The sequence below is a fragment of the Macaca fascicularis genome, chromosome 19 (genome assembly GCF_037993035.2).
Source record: "Macaca fascicularis isolate 582-1 chromosome 19, T2T-MFA8v1.1".
Lineage (NCBI taxonomy): Eukaryota > Metazoa > Chordata > Mammalia > Primates > Cercopithecidae > Macaca > Macaca fascicularis.
This window is the reverse complement of record NC_088393.1, coordinates 11,786,136-11,807,923: the sequence shown is the minus strand read 5'-3', so window position 1 is coordinate 11,807,923 and position 21,788 is coordinate 11,786,136. Positions and strand designations below refer to the sequence as shown.

Genomic DNA, 21,788 nt, shown 5'->3' with positions numbered 1-21,788 from the left:
TCTCCATCTGTGAATAGGCATCGCAATGATGATGGTAATAATAGTGAAGATTTTTTTTTTTTTGAGACGGAGTCTCGCTCTGTTGCCCAGGCTGGAGTGCAGTGGCTGAATCTCAGCTCACTGCAAGCTCCACCTCCCGGGTTTACGCCATTCTCCTGCCTCAGCCTCCCGAGTAGCTGGGACTACAGGCGCCCGCCACCTCGCCCGGCTAGTTTTTTGTATTTTTTAGTAGAGACGGGGTTTCACCATGTTAGCCAGGATGGTCTCGATCTCCTGACCTCGTGATCCGCCCGTCTCGGCCTCCCAAAGTGCTGGGATTACAGGCTTGAGCCACCATGCCCGGCCAATAGTGAAGATTTTATAAGCATTGAGGGCTTTTATTGGCCTGGTTAGTAGCCAAGGGGGCAGGTGCAGGTGGCAGAGACTCTCCCAAGGTCACACAGCCTCATCTCCAAGACCTGCATATACCCAGATCACCACTGACTGCCATTTTACTCCCTGGCAGATTGTGCAAGTACCTCAGTTTCCCTTTCTGTAAAATGGTGGTGATGTTAGTCCTGCCTCATGAGCTACTTGTGAGAAGTAAATGAGTGATTTCATGTTGAGTGCTTAGAACAGAGCCTGGCACACGGTAGGTGCAATTATTGTATTGTTGTAGTAATAGTGTTTGGTGCAATTATTGTCATTGTTGTTATTTATCATCATCAGTATCGTTACAAAGGCTCAGCTGGAAGGCCTGAAGTGCCCATTATACACACAGGGAAACTGAGGCCAGAGAGAGGTCAAGGCTTGCACAGAGTTGCCCCTGGGGGAAGGGGGCAGGACTCTGACTCTGGCCTCAGTTTCCGCACCTGAGAAATAGGCCACATAATTCTAGTGACCTCCTAGGGGAAGGGCAGTCAGGCCCTTGGGTGGGGCTTAGGCTTGACCACTGGCCACCTGAGCCACCTTGGAACTCTGGCCCCAAGTGCTTCGTTCTTCTCTGCCTTCTGTGTGTCACTGTGTCCACGAGTGCCTCCGATGTCTTTCTGTGTTCCCACCCTCTACCACGCTGTTCCCAATCCGTGCTTTGAGGGTACTCACTTGTCCTCCACCTTCTGCCCTCTGTCCTATCTCCTGCCTGATACCTGGCCCTGAATGCCCCAGCCTCATGACCCACTCTTCCCGGACTGTCTGTGCTCCCAGCCAGCCTTGTCCCATCACCCCAGCCTCATATGTGCACCTTCAGGGGCCCTGTTCCTCTGACACCCCCATCCTGCCCCCGACAGGAACCTGCTGTACGTGTACCCGCACAGCCTCAACTTCAGCAGCCGCCAGGGCTCCGTGCGCAACCTTGCCGTGCGAGTGCAGTACATGACAGGCGAGGACCCCAGCCAGGCCCTGCCGGTCAGTGACTGCACCCCAGGGAAGGAGGGGAGGGCATCCCCCATGGGTTCCTCATGCATCCACTCCACCAGGTCATCTTTGGCAAGTCCAGCTGCAGTGAATTTACCCGCGAGGCCTTCACACCGGTGGTCTACCATAACAAGTATGTAGGGGGACACGTGAGGAACTCGGGGGCACTCATGGGGATAGGAGGATGTCCCTTATATATACACATAGGGCAGCATCGATGAGAAGACAGGGGGCAGGAAGAAGAAGAGAGGTAGAGGCTCCCAGAGTGCTAATGAGGGAAGTTGAGGCAGAGAGCAGAGACAGGCCCAGCAGCAATGCAGGTGTGGCATGGCAGAGGTGATGGGGCAGACAGTGGGGAGCCCAGCCCCCAGCAGATCCCCCAGCCTGATTCTCCCAGGTCCCCTGAATTCTACGAGGAGTTCAAGCTGCATCTTCCAGCCTGCGTGACAGAGAACCATCACCTGCTGTTCACCTTCTACCACGTCAGCTGCCAGCCCCGGCCGGGCACTGCCCTGGAGACGCCTGTGGGCTTTACTGTGAGCCGTCCCCTCCCTCCCTCCCTCCCCCTGAGCCCTCCTCGTCCCCAAGCCTGGCCGCAGACCTGACCTCCAGCCTCTCCCCAGTGGATCCCACTGCTGCAGCATGGGCGCCTGAGGACCGGCCCCTTCTGTCTCCCAGTGTCCGTGGACCAGCCGCCGCCCAGCTATTCCGTGCTCACACCCGATGTATGTGCCCCGGAGCGCCTGCCTGCCAATGCACTCTCCCCAGAAGCACTCCCGAGTCACCTGCCTTCCTTCCTTTCAATCCTGGGAGGCTTGTTGGCCTCTACTGGTGCCTCCAGGGCCCCTGTGTAGCTCATTATCCCCCTATTAATGCCTCTCTGTGTCCTACCTGTCCTCCCCAAAGATTCCCGTTGCCTCTCTGCTCCATTCCCACTTTAGCACCCTGCCTGCCTTCCTGATCACTGTCCCCTGCCCCCGCAGTACCTTATCATTCCCCATGAATGCACCATCATTAATGACTCGAGGCCTCAAATCCTCCTATCCTGTTTCCTGACCTACTCAATGAGTGTTCATTCACCCTGTGTCTCCGTTCTCTGCCCCCCTCCTTGGCATGTGGGTTTTCCAGCCTGCCCAGTGGACCCCCTCAGTCTACTGGGACCAGGGCTGGAGTCAGGGTGCTTGGTTGCACCCCCAGACCGGGCTATACTCACGCCACAGTGTCGCAATGGCTGGGGCCGCTGGGTGACCTGATCAGTTGGGGAGGGCTGACCAGTGCCCACCCGGTGCCTCCCTCCCACAGGTGGCGCTGCCGGGCATGCGCTGGGTGGACGGTCACAAGGGCGTGTTCAGTGTGGAGCTCACGGCCGTGTCCTCTGTGCACCCCCAGGTACGGGGTGGGGCGGGAACCCAAGAGTCCTGCCCTGCTCCCCTCTTGCCTGCCCTAGAATTGAGTAACAGTTGCCGCTGGCTGGGGAGGTCTGGCCTCGGGCCTTGGACGTGACTTTGGTCAGCTGGGCCCAGCTTTCAGGCGGGGGTGGTCTTCGTCCCCTGGGGCCCCACCCTGCTCACTCCACGTCCCTACCCAGGACCCCCACCTGGACAAGTTCTTCACCCTGGTGCATGTCCTGGAGGAGGGGGCCTTCCCATTCCGGCTCAAGGACGCTGTGCTGAGCGAGGGCAACGTGGAGCAGGAGCTGCGGGCCAGTCTTGCAGCACTGCGCCTGGCCAGCCCCGAACCCCTCGTGGCCTTCTCCCACCACGTGCTGGACAAGCTCGTGCGTCTGGTCGTCAGGCCCCCGATCATCAGTGGCCAGATTGGTAAGCGGATGTGGCCTCAGACCTCAGTTTCCCCATCCAGCACATGGCTCCTCAGTCCTGAGGTCCTGAGGGAACTTCTATAGGTCCATTTACCTCTCTGGCCATTTGTCTCATCTGATAAATGACCCCCAGTCCCCTACACCCAGAGAAGGTCTTCTGTGACCCTTTGGCTGGGCACGGCGGCTCACGCCTGTCATCCCAGCACTGTGGGAGGCCGAGGCGGGCAGATCACCTGAGGTCAGGAGTTCAAGACCAGCCTGACCAACATGGAGAAACCCCGTCTCTACTAAAAATACAAAATTAGTTGGGCGTGGTGGCACGTGCCTGTAATCCCAGCTACTCGGGAGGCTGAGGCAGGAGAACTGCTTGAACCTGAGAGGCAGAGGTTTCAGTGAGCCAAGATCATGCCACTGCATTCCAGCCAGGGCAACAAGAGCAAAAATCCATCTAAAAAAAAAAAAATCTGTGACCCTTCAATGAGCACATGATCCCTCGAATCCTGATGTCTTTATATTTGGAAAGTGGGCGGGGAGGTGAGAGGCCTTGGGCCCTGGAACTTGACCTCTGCTTTGCCCGGCAGTGAACCTGGGCCGTGGAGCCTTTGAAGCAATGGCCCACGTAGTCAGCCTTGTCCACCGGAGCCTGGAGGCAGCCCAGGATGCCCGCGGTCACTGCCCACAGCTGGCTGCCTACATCCACTACGCATTTCGCCTGCCTGGCACTGAGCCCAGCCTTCCGGATGGTGAGTTCGTAGAAATCCCTGGGAGACAAGAAATATCTAGGAGAAGAGGCTGGGTGCGGTGGCTCACACTTGTAATCCCAGGACTTTGGGAGGCCGAGGTGGATGGATCATTTGAGGTCAGGAGATCGAGATCAACCTGGCCAACATGATGAAACCCTGTTTCTACTAAAAATACAAAAATTAGCTGGGGCCAGGCACAGTGGCTTATGCCTATAATTCCAGCACTTTAGGAGGCCAAGGCAGGTGGATCACTTCAGGGGGTCAGGAGTTCAAGACCAGCCTGGCCAAAATGGTGAAACTCCGTCTCTACTAAAAATACAAAAATTAGCCAGGTGTGGTGGTAGGTGCCTATAATCCCAGCTACTAGGGGGGCCGAATCATTTGAACCCGGGAGGCGGAGGTTGCAGTGAGCCAAGATCATGCCACCGCACTCCAGCCTGGGTGACAGAGTGAAACTCCGTCTCAAAAAAAAAAATTAGCCAGGTGTGGTGGCACACGCCTATAGCCCCAGCTACTCAGGAGGCTGAGGCAGAAGAATCACTTGAACCTGGGAAATGGAGGTTGCAGTGAGCTGAGATCACACCACTGCACTCCAGCCTGGGCGACAGAGCAAGACCCTGTTTCAAAAAAAAAAAAAAAAGGAAAGAAAGATCTGGGAGAAGAGCATCCAAGTAGTGAGAATAGCATGTGCAAAGGCCCTGAGGCCTCACGGGCCTTGGCTGGTTTGAGCAACTTGCAACAGAGATAATGTCTTGCCCACTTTTGCCCCATCCTTGGGCTGTGGTTTCTGTTTGCTTGGCTGGAAAATGATTTAGTCAGTCAGCAAACCTCTTCAGTAGCTTGGAGCGGGGACTGAAGCTGGACCACCTGGATGCGAATCCTGGCCCTGCCACCTACAATCTCTGTGACCTTGAGCTTGTGACGTCACTTCTCTGAGCCTGTTTTTCCTTTTGCAAAACAGCAGTAATAATAGTACCCACCTCCGGACCGGGCGCGGTGGCTCAAGCCTGTAATCCCAGCACTTTGGGAGGCCGAGGCGGGTGGATCACGAGGTCAGGAGATCGAGACTATCCTGGCTAACATGGTGAAACCCCGTCTCTACTAAAAATACAAAAAACTAGCCGGGCGTGGTGGTGGGCGCCTGTAGTCTCAGCTACTTGGGAGGCTGAGGCGGGAGAATGGCGTGAACCCGGGAGGCGGAGCTTGCAGTGAGCCGAGATCACGCCACTGCACTCCAGCCTGGGAGACACAGCGAGACTCCGTCTCAAAAAAAAAAAAAAAAAAAAAAATAGTACCCACCTCATGGGGGCGCTGGTCACAGTAAATGACATCATAATCCACACAAAATGGTTAGCACAAAATGGTAATCCCTCTACAGAGTTGGATTTTTTTTTTTTTTTTTAATTTGCCAAATAAACACCAACCCCTATGTGTCAGGCATTATTCTCAGGGTTTTTTTCTTTTTTCTTTTTTCTTTTTTTTTTTTTTTTAAGAGTTGGGGTTGGCCAGGCGTGGTGACTCACAGCTGTAATCCCAGCACTTTGGGAGGCTGAGGCGGGCGGATCACCTGAGGTCAGGAGTTTGAGACCAGCCTGGCCAACATGGTGAAACCCTGTCTCTACTAAAAATACAAAAATTAGGCTGGGTGCAGTGGCTAATGCCTGTAATCCCAGCACTTTTGGAGGCTGAGGCAGGCAGATCACGAGGTCAACACATCAAGACCATCCTGGCCAACATGGTGAAACCCTGTTTCTACTAAAAATGCAAAAATGAGCTGGGCATGGTGGCGCATACCTGTAGTCCCAGCTACTCGGGAGGCTGAGGCAGGAGAATCACATGAACCCCGGAGGCAGAGGTCGCAGTGAGCCGAGATCGCCCTACTGCACTCCAGCCTGGTTACAGAGCAAGACTCTGTCTCATTAAAAAAAAAAAAAAAAAAAAAATAGGTGGGCATGGTGGTGCATGCTTGTAATCCTAGCTACTCAGGAGGCTGAGGCAGGAGAATTGCTTAAACCCAGGAGGCAGAGGTTGCAGTGAGCTGAGTTCACGCCATGGCACTCCAGCTTGGGTGACAAGAGCGAAACTCTCTCAAAACAAAAAAGGAACAGTCAGGGTCTTACTCTGTCGGCCAGGCTAGAGTGCAGTGTCACGATCATAACTCACTGCTGCCTTAAACTGCTGGGCTCAAGTAATCCTGTTGCCGGCTGGGCGCAGTGGCTCAAGCCTGTAATCCTTGCACTTTGGGAGGCCGAGACGGGCGGATCACGAGGTCAGGAGATCGAGACCATCCTGGCTAACACAGTGAAACCCTGTCTCTACTAAAAAATACAAAAAAATAGCCGGGCGAGGCGGCGGGCGCCTCTAGTCCCAGCTAATCGGGAGGCTGAGGCAGGAGAATGGCGAAAACCCGGGAGGCGGAGCTTGCAGTAAGCTGAGATCCGGCCATTGCACTCCAGCCCGGGCGGCAGAGCGAGACTCCATCTCAAAAAAAAAAAAAAAAAGTAATCCTGTTGCCTCAGCCTCTCCAAGTAACCGGAACCACAGGTGTGCACTGCCATGCCCGGCTAATTTTTTCATTAATTTTTTTTTTTTTTTTTTGAGACGGAGTCTTGCTCTGTTGCCCAGGCTGGAGTGCAGTGGCCGGATCTCAGCTCACTGCAAGCTCCGCCTCCCGGGTTCAGGCCATTCTCCTGCCTCAGCCTCCCGAGTAGCTGGGACTACAGGCGCCCGCCGCCTCACCCGGCTAGTTTTTTGTATTTTTTAGTAGAGACGGGGTTTCACCGTTTTAGCCAGGATGGTCTCGATCTCCTGACCTCGTGATCCGCCCGTCTCGGCCTCCCAAAGTGCTGGGATTACAGGCTTGAGCCACCGCGCCCGGCCATCATTAATTTTTTTGTAGGGACAGAGTCTTGCTATGTTGGCTGGGCTGGGCTTGAACTCTTGGGCTCAAGTGATCCTCCTGGCTTGCCCTCCCAAAGTGCTGGGATTATAGGCATGAGCCACTGTACCTGGCCTATTCTCAGTTTTTCAATGCCCCCCAAATCTCTGTGAGGCGGCAGTCATTATACTTATTTTATAGATGAGGAATTTGGAAGAAGGTCAGAGAAGGAAAGTGATTTTGCAAAGATTAGCTAAGTAGGAAGGGACTGGGAGGCATCACATCAGGTGGGTGGGTGGTTGACCCTATTCACTCCATCCTCAGGGGCCCCTCCAGTGACAGTGCAGGCTGCCACACTGGCCCGTGGCTCTGGTCGCCCCATAAGCCTCTACCTGGCGCGTTCCAAAAGCATCAGCAGCAGCAACCCCGACCTCGCCGTGGCCCCTGGCTCTGTGGATGACGAGGTTTCCCGCATCCTGGCCAGCAAGGTAGGGCAACGGGGGCCCTGGAATCTCCAGGCTTAGTGGTTGTAGCTGCCGTGTGGGTGGGCAAAGAATCTCTGCTGATGAAACATGGGAAACAACAGAGACGACAACATGGATGAAGGCTTAACTCTGGGCAGCAGAGTTGGGCTGGGCTGTCGCAGGTTGTGGGGTATGGATCAGACTTGGTACTGAGCTCTGTACTCCATGACTGACCCGAGGACGATGGCAGAGCTTGGCGTGGCTGAACAAAGAGCAATATGTACCTAGTGTAGCAGGTGCATATACACATTCACTTCATGCATATGCCTACACAGGTGCATATACACATTCACCCCATGCATGTATGTCCACAGGTGCATATACACATTCACCCCTCACTTGCATATACCTACACAGGAACATGGGCACGTTCACCGTATGCATATATATACACGGGCACATATATATGTTCACCCCATGAATGTGTGGACACAAGTGTATATACACCATTCACCCCATGCATATATGTACACAGGTGCATATACACATTCACCCCACACATAACGCATATACAGACCTGGGTGTATATACACGTTCGCCCCACGCATATACAGACCCAGGTGCACATACACGTTCGCCCCACGCATATATAGACCCGGGTGCACATACACGTTCGCCCCACGCATATATAGACCCGGGTGCACATACACGTTCGCCCCACGCATATACAGACCCGGGTGCATATACACGTTCGCCCCATGCATATACAGACACGGGTGCATATACACATTCACCCCGTGCATATACAGACACGGGTGCATATACACATTCACCCCATGCCTCTACTTACGCAGGTGCATATACACAGTCACCCTGTGCCTGTATGTACACGGGTCCATATTCACCTCATGCATATACGTATACGGGTGTGTATACACATGCACCCCATGCACAGACGTACAGGGGTGTGTATGCATGCACCCATGGACCCACATACACAAGTATGTATAGGCATGCACCCAATGGACCTACATACATATGCACATTTTTCAGGATTTTCAGGACATATGATGATACATAACGTGGGCACATTTTTCAGAATTTTCAGGACGTATGATGATACATACGTGGGCACATGTATGGTCCAGAACCATGTCCACGCTTGGTATTTCATGCTGCTTTCCCTGCCCTCCACTGGGGATGCTAGCACTTCTCCGTGTATCTCCAGGGCATCGATCGCTCACACTCCTGGGTGAATTCCGCTTATGCTCCAGGAGGCAGTAAGGCTGTGCTGCGGCGGGCGCCCCCTTACTGTGGGGCCGACCCCAGACAGGTGCCCTTCCTACCTGTCCCTGCACTTGTGTGACACCACCTCAGCATGAGCTCCTCCCACCTTCCTGGCTGCATCTGACTAACCTAAGGGGGCTGCCTGAAGGAGGTGGCAGACCCCTCTCCTGCCTTTGTGTGGGGCTGTGAAGTCTGTGTTTAGGCATCGCTGGGTCATCTTAACTGGCCTTTTGCTGCCACATAGGCCACAGTCTCAGATGGAGACAGAAGGCACAGGGATGATATGCAAATAGCATGCAAATGAAGTGCAAATCCAGTCACCCATAACCTCACTGCCCTGCATGGCCTATTCACCTCCCTTTAATCCACCCAGATCATGGGATTCTCAAAGGGCTGGACCGGAACCTCTCGGCTCCCCTATCCCGTTTAAGACAAAGAGCTCCCCTTACTTGCCCTGCCTCTTTCCAGGTACCTGGTGTAGTGAAGGGCTTTGCCTCCAAACAGACCTGGGTTCAGGTCCTATCTCTGCTATGAGCTCACCCCATGCTCTGAGCAATTGGTTGCATCTTCCTGAGCCTCGGTTTCTGCATTTGTAAAATGAAGATAACACTCCAATTTTTCAGATGCAGTTTGGACTCAAAATATGGTGCTCCCCCAGCAGTCCTGAGCCTGTGCTTGAGTTAGGGCTGAGGGCATTGCAGTGGGATTTTGTTGGGATGATAGATTCTTGGTCTGGCCTTGACCCTGAGCTTCTAACTAGTTGCGGAAATAGACGTGGATCAAACAAATGCGTTAAGTGTATGATCACACAGCGTGGAAAGGAAGCAAGTAGCAACCGAATACCAGCTTCTCTCTGGGTGGTCTTGGGGGCTTCTCCAGGGGGGTGACATCGTTCGCTGGGACCTGAAGGGTGAGATAGAGTCAGCTAGGGAAGGGTGGGTGGGTGTGGGTGTTGCAGGAAGAGGGAAAGGCATGTACAAATATTGGGACCAAGGTCAGAGGACTGTACACACAGAGAGCAGGCCACAGGGCTTGCTTCCTTACACACTTGGCCCTAGGGCCTCTTCCAGCTCTGTGCCCATCACCAAAGCAACCTGTACCCTATGACAGGCCCAGGGGACTGTTAGCAGAACAAGCAGGGGGGCCTTAGGGCAGTCATTTCCTTGGATTGTTGGGAATCTGGAAATCTGGTAACACTGAGGCGGGGCCTTTTCAATGGAAGGCCCTTGTGGTGCACAGTGAGTTGCCAGGGCATGGCTGGGACTGGGGTAGCTGGAGAGCCCTCAATTGTCAGAGTAGGTCCCGGGGTTGGGTCGGCTCTGTCATCAGACCTCCTCTTCCTGCGAGCAGCCTCGCCTCCCAACCAGCGAAGGAGGAAGCAAGAGTGGAGCTTGAACTCCTCTGCCCATACCCATTTCACAGATGGGGATACTAAGGCCCAAGCCAGGCTTGGGCAAGGCCAGGCCTGGACCCTTGGACTGTCTCTGCTATTCCTGGTACCTCATCAACATCTCACCTCCTCTGTCCTTATCTTTCTGCCTTGTCTTTCTCCTCCTTCCCCATCTTGTGTTTAACCTCCTCTGTCCACACGCACCCTCCTGCACCTCTGCGTCCTCCTCTCTGTCCTCTAGACTCACTGACTTGGTCATACTCTACACCTCGTCCACACTCACTCTCACCTTCTCTGGCCACACACATTCTTGCTGTCTACACTGATTTCATCTCCTCTGCCTTCACCCCACACACCACGCACCCATTCCCAGCCTTCGTGTGTTCTCGGTCCTGCTCCATCCACACTCCTTCTGCCTATTGTGTTCGCACTGCTGTGTCACTGCCGTACCGTGTTTTCATTGTTATTCTCACCTCCTCTATCACATTCTTTTTTTTTTTTTTTTTTTTTTTTTTTTTTTTTTTTTTTTTGGAGACAGAGTCTCGCTTTTGTCACCTAGGCTGGAGTGCAATGGTGTAATCTCGGCTCACTGCAACCTCTGCCTCCTGGGTTCAAGCGATTCTCCTGCCTCAGCCTCCCAAGTAGCTGGAATTACAGGTGCCTGCCACCATGCTTGGCTAATTTTTGTAGTTTTAGTAGAGACGGGGATTCAACATGTTGGCATGTTGGCCAGGATGTTCTCGATCTCCTGACCTCATGACCCACCTGCCTCAGCCTCCCAAAGTGCTGGGATTACAGCATTCCTTTTTTTTTTGAGACGGAGTCTTGCTCTGTCACCCAAGCTAGAGTGCAGTGGTACCATCACAGCTCGCCGCAACCTCCAAGTCCCAGGGTCAAGCAATCCTCCTGCTTTGGCCTCCCGAGCAGCTGGGACTACCGGCACACGCCACCAGGCCCAGCCATATATATATATATATATTTTTTTTTTTTTTTTTTTTTTTTTTTTTGAGACGGAGTCTCGCTCTGTCGCCCAGGCTGGAGTGCAGTGGCGCGATCTCGGCTCACTGCAAGCTCCGCCTCCCAGGTTCCCGCCATTCTCCTGCCTCAGCCTCCCGAGTAGCTGGGACTACAGGCGCCGCCACCACGCCCGGCTAATTTTTTTGTATTTTTAGTGGAGACGGGGTTTCATTGTGTTAGCCAGGATGGTCTCGATCTCCTGACCTCGTGATCCGCCCGTCTCGGCCTCCCAAAGTGCTGGGATTACAGGCTTGAGCCACCGCGCCCGGCCTATGTATTTTTTTTTTTCTTAGTAGAGTCATTATCTTACTATGTTGCCCAGGCTGGTCTTAAACTCCTGGGTTCGAGCAGTCCTTCTGCCCCAGCCTCCCAAAGTGCTGGGATAACAGGTGTTGAGCCACCCCACCCAGCGTCACGTTCTTCTCCCATACCCGCACACCTTGATCTTGACTCACCCAGCTCTCTCCAGCTACTCTTTTATTTGTCCCTGCCTCCACTGCTCTGTCTACTCCCACAGCACCCTGGCCATGCCAACCAGCCTCCCCTCCCCACCCACGCTGACCCATCTCTCTTTCCTGCCTGCCCCTACTGCCTGTCCATGGCCCTGACCCATCCATGTGGAAGCATTTCTTTCTCTATATTCACACCGACCCACCTCTTTTCCCCCATCCCTGTCTGCATGGACACGTCTTTCCTCCAACCACGTACCCCTTCACCTCATCCACACTAACCCTCTCCTCACCATCACATCCCATCATAGGCCATCGACCGCGCCTCTAGCCGAGCCTCCTCCTACCTCGAGGGTTTCTCCTCAGCCCCACCAGCCACCCAGCCGAGACCCACTGTACAGAAGGTAGTGGGGGGAAGGGTGGATGACTTCATTTTTGTCCTGGCCCCCAGCAAAGGGGTCCAGTGCTCCTCCCCCATCCAGAGCCCAAGGGGGTCTGGTGAGCCCAGGGAAAGGGCACGTCTACTCCTCTTACCCCTCTCCTCCTGCTTGGCTCCTGCTGCACTAACCCCGAGCCCTCCGGCTGCACCCTCCCCTGGCATGCCCTCCAGAGGGGGTGCGGGTAGGGGTGGCACCTTGCACTCTGTGACCCCTGCCTCTGTCCCCAGCTGCTTCACGAGGAGCTGGCTCTGCAGTGGGTGGTCAGCAGCAGTGCCGTACGCGAGGCCATCCTCCAGCACGCCTGGTTCTTCTTCCAGCTCATGGTGAGACCCCCGCCTCCCTGCCTGGTGGCAAGAGACCCCCAAGGGAGCCCCTTCCTTTTTTAAAGAGAGATGCCCCCTGGCCAGGCGCAGTGGCTCATGCCTGTAATCCCAGCACTTTGGGAGGCCGAGGCGGGTGGATCATGAGGTCAGGAGATAGAGACCATCCTGGCTAACATGGTGAAACCCCGTCTCTACTAAAAATACAAAAACATTAACCAGGCGTGGTGGCGGGCACCTGTAGTCCCAGCTACTTGGGAGGCTGAAGCAGGAGAATGGCATGAACCCAGGAGGCGGAGCTTGCAGTGAGCCGAGATTGCGCCACTGCACTCCAGCCTGGGCAACAGAGCAAGACTCAAAAAAAAAAAAGAAAAAATACAAAAAAGGAGAGAAGCCCCCTGAGATTGCACCTGAGATATTTGAGAAATGACCCCAAGAGACCCCCCACCTAGGGAGGTAAGAAGCACTTAAGGTGGTATCTCCGTGGAGAAACTGTACCTGAAACCCCCTTTAGAGAGAGCCTCCCTTCCCCATGAGACTGTTTAAGGAGAGAAACCATTAAGAGACCCTCACCTAGAGAGGAGACCTCCATCCTGCAAGAGATATTCCTGGATAGAGAGGGAAAGCTGTGGCCGGGCACAGGGGCTCACGCCTGTAATCCCAGCACTTTGGGAGGCCGAGGCGGGTGGATCACCTGAGGTCAGGAGTTTGAGACCAACCTGGCCAATATAGTGAAACCCCATCTCTACTAAAAATACAAAAGTTAGCCGGGCGTAGTAGCATGTGCCTGTAATCCCAGCTACATGGGAGACAGAGGCAGGAGAATCACTTGAACCCAGTAGGCAGAGGTTGCAGTGATCAAGATCATGCCCACTGCACACCAGCCTGGGCGACAGAGCAAGACTCCATCTCAAAAAAAAAAAAAGAGGGAAAGCTGTCTGATCAAGGTAGAGACATCCCTAAAACTCTTCAATAGGTTCTTTGAAGCCCCCTTCCCAGGGCCTGCTGGCCCCATCCCCTCTGGACCTCCAGTAAAGCTCCCTTCAAATCCAGTGCCTCAAGCCCCACCCTTTGTCCCACCTCTGGACTTTGCCCTGGGGAGACCTGCATAAGCCCCTCCCACACCCTCTCAGCCTTCCCGTTCTCTACACTCGGCCTGGGATGCTCACAGGATCCGCCCATGGCTTTCTCAAGCCCCACCCATAGGTCACAAACCCCATCTACATCCCTCAGGCCCCAACTTCTACCTGCAGCTACAGGGCTCAAACCTACCTTCAGCCCACCTCCCTTGCTACTAAAGCCCCACCCCTTCTGTCAAGCCTCCTCCACCCACAGCCTTTCAAGCCCCACCTACAGCGCTTCAAGCCCCACCCACAGCCCTTCAAGCCCCACCCACAGTCCTTCAAGCCCCACCCACAGCCCTCTCACTCCACCCCCAGGTGAAGAGTATGGCACTGCACCTGCTTCTTGGCCAGCGACTAGACACACCCCGCAAGCTGCGCTTCCCTGGGCGCTTCCTGGATGACATCACTGCCCTGGTGGGCTCTGTGGGCCTGGAGGTCATCACCCGTGTCCACAAGGTGGGAGATGCAGGGTCTCAATGTGGGAAGAAACCTGAGAGAGGACATAGAGCCAGCCAGGTGGGGGCGCCAACCCTGCCCAGTGCTTCCTGGCTGTAAGACCAGGAATCTGCTTTGCTGGGTGGATCTGTTCATTCATTGTCTGTTTCTTGAGTGCCTCTGGTGTGCACAGCGAGCCAGCCAGGTGGGGGCGCCAATCCTGCCCAGTGCCTCCTGCCTGTAAGACTGGGAATCCCCTTTGCTGGGTGGATCCATTCATTCATTGTTTCTTGAGTGCCTCTGGTGTGCACAGCCCTGTGCTGGGTGTAGCAACATAACAAGAACCAAAACAGACCCAAATCCTTACCCTCGCTTTTAAGGGGAGACTTGAAGAAAGTGAGAGATCATTCCATGCAACATCTGGGGAAGGAACATTCCAGGCAGGGAGAATAGCAGGTGCAAAGGCCCTGGGGCAAGACCATGCTTGGGCTACCAGGAGAGCAGTAAGGATGGCTAGATTGTAGTGAATGAGGAAGGAAATGAGGGTTGATGAGAGCAGGGAAGTGACAGGGCAGATCCATTAGCCCTTAGCACAGTCAGAGTATACAGCAAGTGCTCAATAAATGGATGTTGATGTTCGGAGACCATGACAGTGGACTTGTTCAGGCGCTGGATTACCAATTCCAGTGCCCTGGGGGGCTAGGCAGGTAATACTAATCATAAGAGTAATAATATTGAGCATTTATTGAGCACTTACTGTGTATCTAAGCACTTTATATGGATATCTTTGTTTGTTTGTTTGTTTGTTTTGAGACGGAGTTTCGCTTTTGTTGCCCAGGCTGGAGTGCAGTGGCGCGATCTTGGCTCACTGCAACCTCTGCCTCCCGGGTTCAAGCAATTCTCCTGCCTCAGCCTCCCAAGTAGCTGGGATTACAGGCATGTGCCACCACACCTGGCTAGTTTTGTATTTTTAGTAGAGACAGGGTTTCTCCATGTTGGCCTGGCTGGTCTGGAACTCCTAACCTTGGGTGATCCGCCCGCCTCGGCCTCCCAAAGTGCTGGGATTACAGGCTTGAACCACCGCGCCTGGCCTTGGATCGTATCATTAAATTTTCACAACAACCCATGAAGTTAGTATTATTGTTATCTCCATTTTACTGATGGGGAAACTGAGGCATCAAATGAATGAGTAGCTTAACCTTGTACCACATGACTGAGAAGGGGCAGAATGAGGTTTTTGAATCTGAGCCACCAGCTCCTGACCCCTTACTGTCAATACCAGTTTCAGCTAGGAAAGTGGTGCTTATGGTAGAGCAGAGGGCAGATGTCCCACCTAACAGGGGTGACCATCACTCAATCCAGCCAACAGAAACCCTGCAGAAATGTGGCTCAGCTATGGCCAGATGGGCTGTTTTTTTTGTTTGTTTGTGGTTTTTTTTTTTTTTTTTTTTGAGATGGAGTCTTGCTCAGTCGCCCAGGCTGGAGTGCAGTGGTACAATCTCGGCTCACTGCAAGCGCCGCCTCCTGGGTTCATGCCATTCTCCTGCCTCAGCCTCCCAAGTAGCTGGGACTACAGGCGCCCGCCACCACACCTGGCTAGTTTTTTGCATTTTTAGTAGAGATGGGGTTTTACCGTGTTAGCCAGGATGGTCTCGATCTCCTGACCTCGTGATCTGCCTGCCTCAGCCTCCCAAAGTGCTGGGATTACAGGCGTGAGACACCGCGCCCGGCCGGCTGTTTTTGTTTGGAGATAGGGTCTTGCTCTGTTGCCCAGGCTGGAGTGCAGTGGTGTGATCATAGTTCACTGTAGCCTCGACCTCCTGGGCTCAAGGGATCCTCCCTCCTCAGCCTCCCAAGTAGCTGTGACCAGAGGCACAAGCCACCATAATTGGTTATTTATTTATTTATTTTTTAAGTAGAGTCAGGGTCTCACTATGTTGCCCAGACTGGTCTCCAACTCCTGAGATCAAGGGCTCCTCCCACCTTGGCTTCCCAAAGTGCCGGAATTACAAGCATGAGCCTCCATGCCTGGCCAGATTGTCTGGGAGTTTTTTGTGTGTGGTTTTGTTTTTGTTTTTATATTTGTTTTTGTTTGAGACACAGTCTTGCTCTATTGTCCAGACTACAGTGTGGTGGCATGATATGAGGCTCACTGCAGCCTCAAACTCCAGGGCTGAAGCAATCCTCCCACCTCAGCCTCCAGAGTAGCTGAGGCTACAGGTGCTTGCTACCATAACCACCTAATTTTTTTTTTTTTTTGTAGAGATGGGGTCTTGCTATGTTACCCATGCCAGGAGATGGCCTGGTTTCTAAGGAGAAATGGGACCTCTGGATTTGATGAGAACTTTCAGATTTTTGAAATAGCATTCTGGCCCAGGCCAACCCTTGCACAATCGCATATGACCTCCAAGCTGGTCTCAGAGGTTCTGGCCTTGTCTCACTGGAGCCTTCCCAAAGACTGACATTCCCAGGGGCTGATCCAGGTGGTGAGGAAACTACCCCAAGAAAGAGATCCAGAGAAGAACAATGCCCGTGATAATCCACTTTTTTTTTTGAGATGGAGTCTCGCTCTGTCCCCCAGGCTGGAGCGCAATGGCATGATCTTGGCTCACTGCAACCTCTGCCTCCCAGGTTCAAGCAATTCTCCTGCCTCAGCCTCTTGAGTAGCTGGGACTACAGGGATGTGCCACCATGCCCGGCTAATTTTTTTGTTTTTGTTTTTTTTTGAGACGGAGTCTTGTTTTGTTGCCCAGGCTGGAGTACAGTGGCACAATCTCTGCTCATTGCAACCTCCGCCTCCTGGGTTCAAGCGATTCTCCTGGCTCAGCCTCCCGAGTAGCTGGGACTACAGGTGCATGCCACCATGCCCAGCTAATTTTTTGTATTTTTAGTAGAGATGGGGTTTCACCATATTGGCCAGGCTGGTCTCAAACTCCTGACCCTGTGATCCGCCCTCCTCGGCCTCCTAAAGTGCTAGGATTACAGGCATAAGCCACCATGCCTGGCTGGGTTGCAGGGATTTGACGGCCACTGAGGCTAACTTGTGAGGTCTCAGAGTGGCTCAAGAGAGTACGAGGGCAGAACAAGTACCAGCTGAGCCTTGGGCCCACATCAGCCACCTCAGTGTTCCCCAGGCTTGCCAGGCACATCCTGCCTCAGGGCCTTTGCACTGACTATTCCCTTTACCCAGGATGCCATTCTCCCCATGGCTCTTTGTTATCCTTCAGTATCTCTGAAAATGTCACCCCAGTCTGTTAAGGTTGGTGACAAGTAATTACAGGCCGGGCATGTTGGCTCACACCTGTAATCCCAGCACTTTGGGAGGCCGAGGAGGGCAGATCACCTGAGGTCAGGAATTCGAGACCAGCCTGACCAACATGGTGAAACCCCGTCTTTACTAAAAATGTAAAAATTAGCCAGGGGTGGTGGCGCATGCCTATAATCCCAGCTACTCAGGAGGCTGAAGCAGGAGAATTGCTTGAACCCGGGAGGCAGAGGCTGCAGTGAGCCAAGATTACACCATTGCACTCCAGCCTGGGCGACAGAGCAAGACTCTGTCTCAAAAAAAAAAAAAAAAGAAAATAATTATGGTTTTTGCCATTGAAAGTAATTGCAAAACTGCAATTACTTTTGCACCAATCTAATATTGTCTTTGAAGCACATAGAACTATCTGACTATCTGAAATTCTTGTTTATTTTGTGTCTCCCTGCCCTCCCACCACCCACACACACTGGACTGAGTTGGACACGCAGCGGGGATGGCATCTGCCTCATTCACAGGGCTTGGCACAGAGTAGATGCTCAGTAAAGCTCACATTAAATGGTGCTGAGAGGCCGGGTGTGGTATCTCACGCCTGTAATCCCAGCACTTTGGGAAGCCAAGGCAGGTGGATCACCTGAGGTCAGGAGTTCAAGACCAGCCTGACCAACATGACAAAACCCCGTCTTTACTAATACAAAAATTAGCCAGCCGTGGTGGTGGGTGTCTGTAATTCAAGCTACTGGGGAAGCTGAGGCAGAATTGCTTGAACCTGGGAGGCAGAAGTTGCAGTGAGCCGAGATCGTGCCACTGCACTCTAGCCTGGGCAACAGAGTGAGACTCCGTCTCAAAAAATAAATAAATAAATAAATTAATTAATTAAAATAAAAAATGATGTTGGGAGTTGATCAGTTAGGGCAGAGGCTAACTCGCTTCAACACAGTCACAAGTGATTTAAATAACCAAAGCTTATTTCTGAGCATTAAGTAGGTTATGGAGACATCACTGTGTGGGCCTGGCCCTGGCAGTTCCCCAGCACCCACCTGCTTCTGCCATGTAAGTGGCCACCTCACTTTCCCCTCAAATTCCATTGGCCAGAATTGGTCATGTGATTCCACTGCACGGGAGGCTGGGAAATGGTCTCTCCCCAGCTCTGAACTCTGGACAGAGAGGGCGAGAGGATCTTGCGGGGAGTCAGCCCATATCTGCCTTGGTGTCTTAAGGAGCATGGGAGAGGAAGGCAGCCTGAGGAGGGCAACCAGGAAGTCCCAGGGTCACCACAGCCCAGAGACAAAGGCTTTGGGGCAGTGATGCAGCTCCTAGGTGTGGCAGATGATCTTGACTCTGGTAAGAGTCAAGCCCCTGGCCGGGTGCAGTGGCTCGCGCCTGTAATCCCAGCACTTTGGGAGGCCGAGACGGGCGGATCACGAGGTCAGGAGATCGAGACCATCCTGGCTAACTTGATGAAACCCCATCTCTACTAAAAAATACAAAAAAATTAGCCGGGCGTGGTGGCAGGCGGCTGTAGTCCCAGCTACTCGGGAGGCTGAAGCAGGAGAATGGCGTGAACCTGGGAAGCGGAGCTTGCAGTGAGCCGAGATCGTGCCACTGCACTCTAGCCTGGGCAAGAGAGCAAGACTCTGTCCCAAAAAAAAAAAACCCAAGCCCCTGTGGGGGCTGAGGTTTGGGGAGGAGGTATGGCTGTGTGGGTTGACAGGCCCCTGTGTCCTCAGGATGTGGAGCTGGCCGAGCGCCTCAACGCCAGCCTGGCCTTCTTCCTCAGTGACCTTCTGTCCCTGGTGGACCGGGGCTTTGTCTTCAGCCTGGTCCGGGCCCACTACAAGCAGGTAGGAGTGGGCGTGGGCAGGGTGGACATGGCATGGATGGAAGGCGGAGCAATGTTGACATCACTGCTGGCCACCCCTCTCCTGCAGGTGGCCACGCGGCTCCAGTCGTCCCCTAATCCAGCGGCCCTGCTGACCCTGCGCATGGAATTCACTCGCATCCTATGCAGCCACGAGCACTACGTGACCCTCAACCTCCCCTGCTGCCCCCTGTCGCCCCCAGCCTCGCCCTCCCCCTCTGTGTCCTCCACCACGTCCCAGGTGGGCTGGCTTCACTTCTGCCTCCTCTCTTTGACCTACAACCTCTCACCTTCAGTCCATCTCCTATGGTTCCCTCATCTCTGTCCCTTTCACGGTGGACCACTGCCTAGGTGAATTGATCCCTTATGTTTGACTTTTGACCTCTGACCCTTCACCTCTCCTCTCATTCTCAGCAATTTCCCAGAAGGACTAACTTCTGATTTCTCTCCCCTAAATCCTAACTCCCAGCCCGGTGTTCCATGTGCTATTTCTCAGTCCTCTGACTTTTGACCCCATGCCCCATACCCATCAGATGGGTTAACGTCCGCCTCTCATTTCTGGGCTTGAAACCCATACCCGCTGTCACCTCCAGATGACTTAACCTCAGTCTCTCATCTGTGGCTATTAGCACCATGATTTCTGTCACCTCCAAGATGGCTTTAATGGTGACCTCCCACCTCTGACCCTTGACCGCTGGCATCCCCCATTTTTACCCCACTCTGCAGAGCTCCACCTTCTCCAGCCAAGCCCCGGACCCCAAGGTGACCAGCATGTTCGAACTGAGTGGACCATTCCGGCAGCAGCACTTCCTAGCTGGTCTCCTGCTGACAGAGCTGGCGCTGGCCCTTGAACCTGAGGCTGAGGGGTGAGCAGAGGTCCTGTCTAGCCCCAGGGCAGGTAGGACATTTCAGGAGCCATGTCCACCCTGTCCTGAGCACCCCATTACCCCACAGGGCATTTCTGTTGCACAAGAAGGCCATCAGTGCTGTGCACAGCCTGCTATGTGGCCATGACACTGATCCCCGCTATGCAGAGGCCACCGTGAAGGCTTGTGTGGCTGAGCTGTACCTGCCGCTGCTATCGATTGCACGGGACACCTTGCCACGGCTGCATGACTTTGCTGGTCAGTGGGCCAGGGGAGGATGGGCTCACACGACCCAGGGACTTGGTCACAGGAGGCGCAGGATAGTAAAGGTGGGAGAACACAGTCAGGGATATGAGTATAGGCATTAGGATTAGCAGAGCAGGTTAAAGTGCTAGGACAGACTAGTCAAGTTATAACATCTCTGAGCCTCAGGTTTCTCCCCTGTAATGGGGACAGTAATAACACCAACTACTTCATAAGGTTATGTGAAAATGTGCGGGGCTGTAGTACTGAGATACTGTCAGCCTACAATAGACGGGAAATATTATTGTACCATTTATTATTTTCTTTTTTTTCTTTTTTTGAGATGGAGTCTCACTCTGTCGCCCAGGCTGCAGTGCAGTGGCACGATCTCAACTCACTGCAAGCTCCGCCTCCCAGGTTCACGCCATTCTCCTGCCTCAGCCTCCCAAGTAGCTGGGATTACAGGCGTCTGCCACCACACCCAGCTAATTTTTTGTAATTTTAGTAGAGATGGGATTTTGCCACGTTGGCCAGGCTGGTCTCGAACTCCTGACCTCAGGAGATCCACCCGCCCTCGGCCTCCCAAAGTGCTGGGATTACAGGTGTGAGCCACCATGCCTGGCCGTGAGGGAAGACTTCTGAAATTTGAGACAGGGACAGCACTTACCAAGGCTTTATCTTTTTCTCCCTCTGTCCTTCCCTGCCAGAGGGTCCAGGTCAGCGGTCAAGACTGGCCTCAATGCTTGACTCAGACACAGAAGGCGAAGGGGACATTGCGGGTACCATCAACCCCTCTGTGGCCATGGCCATTGCTGGTGGCCCCCTAGCCCCTGGCTCCCGGGCCAGCATCTCCCAGGGGCCGCCAACGGTGAGTAGGGAGGCTTGTCCCCATAGACATCATCCCCTTTGAATGGGAGAAGCCAGGTATCAAGATACAGATTGGCCAGGATTCATCTCACATGGAGAAAATGGAAATTGACTTTGATTCCTGTCTGGCCCCAGGCTTCTCGCGCAGGCTGTGCCCTCTCTGCTGAGTCAAGCCGGACCTTGCTGGCGTGCGTGCTGTGGGTGCTGAAAAATGCCGAGCCGGCGCTCCTGCAGCGCTGGGCCACTGACCTGACACTCCCCCAGCTGGGACGTCTCTTGGACTTGCTGTACCTCTGCCTGGCTGCCTTCGAGTACAAGGTTCGAGGGTGTCGGCAGGAGATAATGGGGGAGGCAGGCTAAAGATGTACCCAGGGACCCAGGGTGCTGCAGGCTGAGTGGGAAGGGGTGAACTGTCTTTGTGCAGAGGACTCTGTGGGACTGAGAGTAAAGGGGTGGATTGTTTCTGTGCCGAGGCAAGGAATAAAGTCAGAAATGCCTTTGTGAATAGAATTTGGAAGGTGGAGGCCAGGCACAGTGGCTCATGCCTGTAATCCCTGCACTTTGGGAGGCTGAGGCAGGTGGATCACCTGAGGTCAGGAGTTCAAGACCAGCCTGGGCAACATGGTGAAACCCTGTCTCTTCTAAAAATACAAAAAATTACCTGGGTGTGGTGGCACATGCCTGTAGTCCCAGCTACTCGGGAGGCTGAGGCAAGAGAATTGCTTGAACCTGGGAAGCAGAGGTTGCAGTAAACTGAGATCATGCCACTACACACCAGCCTCGGCAACACAGTGAGGCTCCATCTCTGGAAAAAAAAAAAGAAAGAAATTTTTTTAAAAAGGCCTGGTGCAGTGGCTCACGCCTGTAATCCCAGCACTTGAGGAAGCCAAGGCAGGCAAACTGCATGAGCCCACGAGTTTGAGACCAG

At 53.7% G+C, this 21,788-nt stretch overlaps 1 protein-coding gene across 16 annotated transcripts in view; it reads left to right on the top strand.

Moving 5' to 3' along the window:
* DOCK6 (dedicator of cytokinesis 6) overlaps positions 1-21,788 on the top strand; it is a 62,953-nt gene that overhangs the window by 23,553 nt on the left and 17,612 nt on the right. For 6 of the 16 annotated variants that reach the window (XR_012428400.1, XM_045379038.3, XM_045379032.3 and 3 more), the window contains 18 exons: positions 1,269-1,386; positions 1,458-1,528; positions 1,793-1,931; positions 2,019-2,120; positions 2,698-2,784; positions 2,984-3,215; positions 3,796-3,957; positions 7,160-7,323; positions 8,528-8,632; positions 11,754-11,846; positions 12,110-12,205; positions 13,642-13,782; positions 18,754-18,867; positions 18,955-19,125; positions 19,611-19,750; positions 19,839-20,008; positions 20,701-20,861; positions 20,996-21,178. Coding sequence is in view for 15 of the 16 variants with exons in the window: in XM_045379038.3 (XP_045234973.2) it covers positions 1,269-1,386; positions 1,458-1,528; positions 1,793-1,931; positions 2,019-2,120; positions 2,698-2,784; positions 2,984-3,215; positions 3,796-3,957; positions 7,160-7,323; positions 8,528-8,632; positions 11,754-11,846; positions 12,110-12,205; positions 13,642-13,782; positions 18,754-18,867; positions 18,955-19,125; positions 19,611-19,750; positions 19,839-20,008; positions 20,701-20,861; positions 20,996-21,178 (2,449 nt within the window). In the remaining variant the exon portion in view is untranslated. The remainder of the gene's footprint in view (positions 1-1,268; positions 1,387-1,457; positions 1,529-1,792; positions 1,932-2,018; positions 2,121-2,697; positions 2,785-2,983; positions 3,216-3,795; positions 3,958-7,159; positions 7,324-8,527; positions 8,633-11,753; positions 11,847-12,109; positions 12,206-13,641; positions 13,783-18,753; positions 18,868-18,954; positions 19,126-19,610; positions 19,751-19,838; positions 20,009-20,700; positions 20,862-20,995; positions 21,179-21,788) is intronic. The other 10 variants (XM_045379034.3, XM_045379033.3, XM_074025917.1 and 7 more) reach the window with 5 other exon arrangements.